Source organism: the organism of the source record quoted next, unplaced genomic scaffold (assembly GCF_019419815.1).
Source record: "Pyrus x bretschneideri cultivar Hongxiangsu unplaced genomic scaffold, Pyrus_bretschneideri_v1 Contig41, whole genome shotgun sequence".
Classification (NCBI taxonomy): domain Eukaryota; kingdom Viridiplantae; phylum Streptophyta; class Magnoliopsida; order Rosales; family Rosaceae; genus Pyrus; species Pyrus x bretschneideri.
In genome coordinates this window covers 2453972-2463282 of record NW_025999735.1, presented here as the reverse complement: position 1 = coordinate 2463282, position 9311 = coordinate 2453972, and the positions used below count along the sequence as shown (strand labels likewise).

Here is a 9311-nt window from a genome sequence, read left to right as displayed (position 1 = left end):
GAACCAGGTCTATAAGAGCGTTTGGATATAAGCATAGTAATTATGATCACACACTGTTCTTGAAACGTCGGTACGGAAAGCTTACAACACTCATTCTCTACGTGGATGATATGGTAGTTACCGGTAATGATCCGGATGAACGTGTGGCCTTGCAAAAGTATTTATCTACAAAATTCGAGATGAAGGATCTTGGGTCTCTAAAATATTTTCTTGGGATTGAGGTATCAAGAGGTCAGTTAGGAATGTTTCTGTCACACAGTAAGTATATTCTTGATCTGTTAAAAGAAACTGGTATGTCGGCATGCAAACCCGTAACTACTCCATTGGTAGAAGGGACAAAGCTGAGTATTGATCTAAATCAAGTGCCAGTTGACAAAGGAAGGTATCAACGACTAGTGGGAAGATTAATGTATTTGGCACATACTAGACCGGATCTTGTTCATGCCTTGAGTGTCGTTAGTCAATACATGCATAATCCAGGGGAACAACATATGGATGCAGTTATGAGAATATTGAGCTATTTGAAAGGAAGTCCTGGGAAAAGGATTTTATTCAGAAAGAACGGTCATTTCAGAGTTGAGGGGTATACAGATGCTGATTGGGCTGGTTCAAGTGATGATAGGCGCTCAACATCTAGTTACTTTGCCTTTGTTGGGGGAAATCTGGTTACTTGGAGAAGCAAGAAGCAGGGAGTAGTGGCGAGGTCAAGTGCAGAAGCAGAATACCGAAATATGGCTCTTCGTATTTGTGAGATCTTATGGCTTAAACTACTATTACATGATTTGGGGGTTAAGCATAGTCAACCGATGCAATTGTTTTGTGATAATAAGGTTGCTCGTGATATTGCTTAGAATCCGGTACAACATGATAGAATCAAGCATGTAGAGGTTGACATGTTTTTTATTAAAGAAAAGCTAGAAGGTAAAATAATTGAAGTACCTCCAATCAGAACAGAAGACCAAATTGCTGACATCCTCACCAAAGCAATTTCTAGTGAAAAGTTCTCTAAGTTTCTAGACAAGTTGGGCATGTGTAACATATATGCACCAACTTGAGGGGGAATGTTGACTTGTATAGTTTCCCATAATTTAGAGTTTCCTAGTTTAGGATGGATCTCTTGTAATCTGGGTATATTCCCTGTGTAATCTCCTGTAATTATTTTTCCTTATTTGATTAAATTAGGGTTGTATATCAATACCTCTTTATGAGAAGAATAATATAGAATCGAAAGCATTCTTTCTTCTCACCATGTCCATCACGTTTGTTCAAACTGCATAGCAGTTCCGTTCAGCTTTCAAACTCCCACGTCCATTTATGAAATCCCTTCAAAGTTTGAGTTTTTTATTGACGTGTTTTTGGGATTTTAGGTTGCTAGTAGACCGTACGTCTATACTTTCAATGGGAAGGATAGTTTCGATCATTTTAGCCATTGCGTTTTTGGTACCATCTTGGCAATTGAAGATATCATACATGGTTTGAGTAAGCTTGGGATCATCTAGTTATAAGAAAGGTTTATATTTGTGATACAAACTAATACAACCTGGGTTGTGTGCAGTGGCTGCTCATCTTGCAGGAATTCAGTGCCATCAAGATGCTAAATAGCAAAATTAGGGTGCTTCATCACCATCTTCTTGCTATGCAAAAAGGTACGCATATACTTATAGTATACTTACACCCTGGTGTTCGTAGTGTAGCGGGGACATGGAATGCACCAAAGCATCTTGGGGATTTGCACACTTTGATTAGGTTTGTATCTTCCTTGGTTGATGTATTTTATTTTTTGCATTCAATTGGTGTGATTTTTTCTTTTCTTTACACCCTTTGATTAGGTTTGTATCATTCTTAGTTTTAATAGGCAGAAAAGTTCTACAATTTTTTCAGTGATTTTAATTCTGCTTTTACATGTACAATATAATATGGGAGGAAAAAGAACGAGAAGGAAGGCTACCAGTAGAAAACAAAACAAGAAATCGGTAAAGAAATTACACATTATGGATTCTAAAGCAAAAATGTGACAGCCCATCCCGGATTTTTCGTACCGTAGGGGTGAAATGACGGTTTTGCCCCTAGTATGTTTGTTTCGTTGTGTGGTTGTTTTGGGTTTTGTTTGGCTGGTTTTGGACCCCACACACACTCCCACACTCCCTCCCCCCTTTCCCTGTCCCGTATCCCTGTCCCTTTCTCTCTCTCTCCCATTTCCATCCCCATATGTACGGACACACCCAAAAACCATTGAAACCTTCATAGATCGAGGAAACAAATTACATATTTGTGCTCATGAGGTCTTTAGGAGTTCAACCATACCCATTTCAGGTAAGGATACCTTCGTTTTCACGTCGAACTCAAGATACCCCGATTTAGTCACTATTCATGCACACGTTAATTCTTGTGTTTTTGGGAATTTCAAGCTTGTAGGAAGCTTGGTGAGGTCCTTAGGAGGCTTGGGGTGGTTCGTTTGAAGGTTTTGGACATCGGGATCATGAGTTACAAGTTTGGCCGGAGTTGGTGGTGCTTTCCCGACGAGATTCCGTGGGTTTTAGTGCTTGAAAGTGGTATGGATTTGTTCCTCTTGTTGTAAGCTTCATTTTGGTACCAATTTTGTGAAATTTGGTTGAAAAACAAAGAAGATACAAGGTTTTAAAGTTTTCCCGGTTTTCCGGCTTCGGCGACGGCGCCGGAGTTTGGCGTGAGAAGATGACAGAATATTTCGTCAGTTTGGACAGAATATTGCTAACGGCGTTAACGACATCAGTTAGATTTAATGGAATATTCCTGACGGCGTTAAGTGATGCCGTCAGTGTGCCAGGCACGTGCCTGCGCGTGGGGGCGCGTGCGGCGTCGGAAAATTTTTCTAAAAATGTGGGGATGTTCCTGAGGTTGAGTAGATCACGTTGGTGTATTCATACACCCCATTTGAGCAGTGTATGAGAAGTTTTGGTTATGTGCTTTAAAATTAACGTTTTTATAGTTGTTTCGCATATAGGTAAGACCTATCCCGAGGACGAGCGCGGTCACTCGAGGCAAGGGGGTTACGACCCTTCTACATACCAGTGAGTGAGCTTTTGGTTTTCCGTATATACCTATATACTTACGTTTTCCCCAGAAAGTGAATGGAAACTTTTATACATTTATATGTCATGCATTATGTTTGCCGTTTGTTTATGCATTATTAGTAGCATATATATAATTGTATGTTGGTGCTGCGGCGCACAGGTAAGTGCCAGGTGAGTATGGTTTATACTTATATTCAGTAGTGATTTGAGATGCATAGAGAGCTCATAACCTGCACCCCCGGTGTTAGTGCTCCCGCCCAGAGTTGGGCACAGTCCTTCACGTGATGTTCACCTCTCGCACCACACACTCATCTTGGATCCAAGTTAGGTGCACAGTCCTGTCGTACAGACCACTTTAGGTGGTTCCGACTCGTAGGTGACCCGCGATTATTCGCCCAGCCTTCACGTGATCATAGCACTTGAGCGTACTTATATTACACCCAGTCCTGTCGTATAGACCACTTTAGGTGGTTCCGACTCGTGTGCAGGTACAGTTAGTGAGATGGAGATCTCAGCTCTAGATTCAGCTGTACAAGTCACGTTAGGTGACTCCGACTGACAGATTACATGGCATTGATTTGACATTTCTTGAGCATTTGCATTTTATTTAGAGGCATTTGACATGGCATACTTCCGAGCATGATTTATTTATATGCATATTATATTCTCTGGGAAGTATACAGGTTTTACGGCGAGGGATTAGAACTTTGTTTATAAAAAATGGTTTTTGAAAAACTTTGTTTTTGCCCACTCACGCTTTCTGTTTTGCGCCCCTCCAAGTTCTAATTGGCTAGCACTTGTGGTGGCTCCCCAGAGGATTTTCCCGGCATATCTGACAGATTATCACCAGTGTAGGACCACCTTTGGGTGTGTTTTTGTTGTGTTGTTTCTCCCGGACTGCATTAGGTCTTCGTGCTCTGAACTTTGTTTTCACACTTGCACATGTATGTTTCTACGCTGTGTATAGCTGGTTTTTATTTATTCATACTTTTATTATTTATTTTATTAGCTTTCATACTGTGCATATGGTTATGTCACTTCCACGTGACGGCCATCATGCCCTGATCTCGGTCGGGGTGTGTCACAAAAAATATGAGTTAGAGCAAGATTACAAATAAACGTTGTATATTTAAAAAAAAATTTAGGGGTGTATAGCACCTACGAGAAATAAAAGGTCTAACAAAAGAAGAAATCGGCAAAGAAATTAAACATTATGAATTAATCTAAAGTAAAAGATAGAGGGACTTAGAGCAAGATTTCAAATAAACGTTGTATATTAAAAAAAAAAAAATTAGGCATGCATAGCACCCGCGAGAAATAAAAGGTCTAACAAAAGAAGAAATCTGCAAAGAAATTAAACATTATGAATTAAGCTAAAGTTAAAATTAGAGGGACTTAAAGAAAGATTACAAATAAACGTCGTATATTTAAATTTTTTTTAAAGATGTACAACGTTTCAATTAATATAATCTGTAACGTAAAAAAGATTTTTCGCACTCAAGAACCGTGCAAAAAGGGTAGTTTTAATAAAATGCTGCTCAAATTGGCATATTTCTAAATTTCTCTTATTTTATTGGGGGGAGAGAGACTGAGAGAGAGGAATGGCGAGATTCTCGTTAGGCGGAGATGAGGATGGAGAAGGCGAGGGATCCCGCAGCCCCAGGCACAAGAGGCCTCGTCTGAACGGTCTGAATTCTCGTCGATTTTACGCATCCACCTCCGCCAGCACCCGCAGCACCCCCATCACAATCGTACGACCGCCGCCGCCGCCACCAGAACCACCACAACAGCTACAGACCGTCGAGGAAGAAGATGAACGAGCATCCGCAGAAGAAGATGATAGTGAGAGCGAAAACGATGTAGAAGAAGACGACGACGAAGAAAGTCCTGGAAATGAAGACGCCGAAACCGGAGACAGCGACGAAAGTGATGAAGAGGAAGAAGCAGCTGAAATTACCAACTTACCCCAACCACCACCACGCATTCCGCGGCCGCTTCTCGTTCGTTCGCTTGCCCAGTACCTCGCAAGAGACAACGACCGTCAAGTGGGTTCTGCTTCGGGCAGCCTTGCATCCGCCGCCACCGCCGCCGGAGTCCAAGTGGCTCCTTCTTCCATCTCACCCTCCGCCGCCGCCGCCACCGCCACCGCCATCGATGCCTCTGTTGTCTTCACCCTAACCGACTCAGACGTCCTTGATTGTTTCATTTGCTGTGAGCCCTTGACGGTCCCTGTCTACCAGGTATGCTCTCTCCCAGATTTGAATTGGTAGCCCTTTTCGTTTCTAACGTTGGGTCTGCACTGAGAATCTAGTGTCTCTGATTTTATATGAGCCGTTCGTTTGTTTGCTTTGATTCGTGTATCAGATTAGGAAATTCTCGTGATTTGTCTGCTAGGATTTAGAATCGTCAACAATTCAATTCCGGTTGAATTCGATTGGGGATTTTGAATGTAGTGATGTAGTTTTTTCATTGTTTTGAGGTTAGCTCTTGCGGCGATATGGTTTGGGGGCTAATTTAAATGTCTTGTTTATATGCTGAAACTCAGAACATCCTTTAATTCAATCCCGATTGAATTTGATTTAGGATCGTCATTGTATTGATGCAGTTTATTATTGTTCTTAGGTAAGTGCTTGCGGCAATATGGTTTAGGGGGTTAATGCTTATAAAAGTCTACCTACCACAAACTTTAGAATAGAGAGAGAAAAGGATACCCCTGAGAGAGGTACTTCAAAGGACATTGGCATGAGCTCCTTATTTACTGTCATTGACTGATGCGCACAAGAGTGTTGCTCTTTATGGAAAGTCAGCCACTTTCCCAGTAAAGCTGTATTTCTCTTCCCTAGGTTCCCAAGTTTTATGCCCGACCATTCTCCTTTGGTTTTTGTAATGAGAGCCTAATTTTTGCTAACACAGATCCCAATATGATAAGGGACAAAGATTACCCCCCAAGGAAAGATCCAAATAGCTTAGTCTCAAGACAACTAACTGCATCCAAATTCGTGGTTTATTATGAATTGATTATGGGACCTCCCATGATGATTAGTGGTGATTAGTGATGCAATAAAGTTGTAGTAATTTTCAAGGTGTTTTTCGATAAATTTATCACGTACCTTTTTGAAGCAACATGTTTTTGTACTTGTTTGTTGTCTATCAGTCAATATGTACGTTTGCCTAGTAAAAGGACAATACTTGGTCTAAAACAGCACCCTCTCTAAAACTCCTCCAAGATTATTATCTGCAGCCAAAGGGACTCCTCATTAGTCTAACTGGTCTCCTTACAGACAAAGACTCCTCCTTGGCTTGAACCACACCACCATGCCAAACGTTGTAGAGGTTCCCCTTGGTTTAAGGCTTAGCATGTCTGAGAGTTGGGTGGTTTTGGTTAGAAGTTGAGCAATTCCAAGGTTTTGACTAATAACTTCGCTTAAAGCTTCATCTGGCGTTAAAAGACACTCGTAGCATCTTTGCACATAAAAGATCCGTTGACTTGGCAAAGAGTAATCTTCTTTCTCCAAGTTGGTTAGTAGAAAGCTTGGAGCCTGAATAATAATTCTCATCATTAATAAAACTGCTCTATTTTGATGTAAAAATAAAAGCAGCATTATGGAATCTAGATGCACTCCTCTCTTTGGGCATCTGGTTGGTGTTAATTTTATCACCTCCTTGGGTCTCAGTGTCTAATGATTATAGGGGTGTGAGTTTGCCTGCCTTGTTGCTAGATTGGAAGACAGCTATTTTATTTGGTGCTTCTTTTTTCTTTTGTTCCTATGGCTAGTTTTTATTTGATCTTGTTTTGTTTGGGTTGCTGTATACAAATGGATTTCTGACCTCTGAAGTTTTTGGTAGTAACAAAGGACCCTAATCTTTTATTGTGGTCTGTTGTTAGTTACATGTTTTCATAACTTTAGGACACAAGTACAGTAACTTTGGGGTCCACATTGGATATGGAACCTGAGTTAACGATGGGCATGACACGACCCAAATGCATTCAACTATGCTATATGCAGCTTAAAAATTCATGAAAACACAGGAAAGCTTTTCTGCAACAGAAGAAGAAAGGTGTTGTAATAGTGCAAAAGCATTAGGAATAATGGTAACTTCCTCAATAACCTGTATTGTTTTAAATGCCGTGGGGACAATTAAACCCCCAAACCAGGGAAGCTTAAGCGTAAAAGAAAGAGTAGGATGATTTGGAATATAGTCAGTGAGCAAAAACTAACCAAATAGAAGGTGTGATCTGATTAATAGTGGAGGATGAAAAAAGTTCAGAGAGTTTAGACATGGCTGTGAGGGTGAAGGGAGAGGGAAAAAAAAACAGAAAGCTGAAGGAAGATCTTAAGAATTTGAGAGCAAATGTTGCTATAACACATGTACTTAAGCAAGCTCTAAGTATTGGTGTGCTATGCGTAAAAGTGGGTCCGGATTTGGACCATTTGCTTCATCCTTGTCCTGTTTCATTGTCTTTGTAGTCTAGGATGTTCGGGGAGGCTGATTTTAGTTGAATGATTCCACGTTCATCAGCTGCTTTTAGTGTGAGACGTATCTCTTTTTTTTTACAAGGGAAGTGTGTTGTACTTTAGGTTGAAAGACATGTATATATATGATATTTTGAGCATGTTTAGCAGGGGAGGAGGTGGATAATTTGTGGGTAAGAGTCTGAATTTGGGCAGCTTTATGTGCTTAGGTTCTCCAGAACTTATAGACTATCCTTTTCTGTTGTACTGTCCGATTGGAAAGTTGTGTCCTAGATTCTTGTTGTGGTAGCCTGTTATTTTTAGTTTTCGGTGACTGTCTTAATTTTATAGAGATTGCTAGTTCGTTGTTCTTTGGGCTCTTCGTTCTGGTTTTCTGTCTTAAATATTCTTCTTCTTCTTCCTCTCTCTCTCTCTCTCTCTCTCTCTCTCTCTCTCTCTCTATTTGCCAGTGCAAGATATATATGAGTACATGAACTGAATAATATAAGTATTATAGGGTGACAGTGCTACTTTGCTTATGTAAAATTGAACCAAATAGGCTTAGTTTATTTGTATCTATTTCGCTCTTGATATCCCTTCCAGGCACATAATTCATGCCTTAGACCTCGTTTGGTCATTAGTATTGGATTGGAATTGTGAATCCTCTAAATTCAAGGCATATTGAAGGTAGAGGAGAATGAATTTTCACTTTGAGGGGATTAGACATGCAAGAAGCTTCTCTCTTCTAATCCTACCGTTTTGGAGGGGATTGGAATGGATAAGTTTTCTACTGAGCAATCCATCTTCTACCTCCAAGTTGGACTTTCCATTTCTTCCTTCAACAAACGTTGAAAATCGTACCTTACCCATTCCAATACAATCCTGTATACCAAACGGGGCTTTTTAAGTTCATTAATCAAACCTCTAACTTTTAAATGCTTTTCTGGAATTCAGTGTGAAAATGGGCATATAGCTTGCTCCTCTTGCTGCACCAAGAGTAAAAATAAATGTCCCACCTGCTCCTGGCCCATTGGTTATAATCGTTGCCGAGCCATTGAGAACGTTCTGGAAGCAATTAGAGTTTCATGTCAAAACATCAAGCATGGCTGCAAAGAGTCGATGACTTACAACAAGAAAAATGAACATGAAAAGGCATGTATATTTTCACCTTGTTCATGCCCCCAGTCAGGATGCAACTTTGTCTCTCCAAGCAAGCAGTTGTACCAACACTTCAGCAGTAATCATGTGAACTCTGCAACGTGCTTCAGGTACAACTGTGTTTTTTCCATCACGTTATTTCACAAGGACAAATCCCATACTCTTCAAGAACAGAATGATGGCACATTATTTATCCTTGACAACAAGGAAGAAAGTCTTGGAAATATAGTGTCGATTAGTTGTATTCAACCCAGCTTCATGGGAGGCTTCTACTATGATCTTCTTGCTCGAACCAAGAATGGAAAGGGAAGTAGTCTCAGACTTCAGTCGTTCGCAAAGAGCATTCCTGGCCAGGTTAGCAACCCTTCTTCGACAGATCACTTGATAATCCCATGTGGTTTTTTCGAAAATGGCGGCAGCCTCAAGATGGAACTCCGGATATGGCATAAAGGTAAGCCTCCCCCAAACTTACTATTGCCCGCTCTGTCCCATACCAAAGCTTGTAGTATAAAATGAACAGCATGGTTTTGCTTAACCATTGGTCGTTAAGGCGTATCCTCAAAATACCGATATCACTCTGAACCGTTGGATCCGCTGTTTTTAATGTTTCTAAATGTTACTGAAGATGGCTTTTTCTTCTTATGGA

The 9311-nt window shown here is 40.6% G+C and overlaps 1 protein-coding gene across 1 annotated transcript; it reads left to right on the top strand.

Annotated features, from left to right (window-relative positions):
* Positions 1 to 4601: 4601 nt before the first annotated feature.
* Positions 4602 to 9038, top strand: LOC103961031 (E3 ubiquitin-protein ligase SINA-like 10). Its single transcript, XM_009373537.3, is given in 3 exon segments — positions 4602 to 5293; positions 8462 to 8784; positions 8786 to 9038. Coding segments are annotated over 3 exon segments (1071 nt in total). The 5' UTR covers positions 4602 to 4654; the 3' UTR covers positions 8895 to 9038.
* Positions 9039 to 9311: the final 273 nt, after the last annotated feature.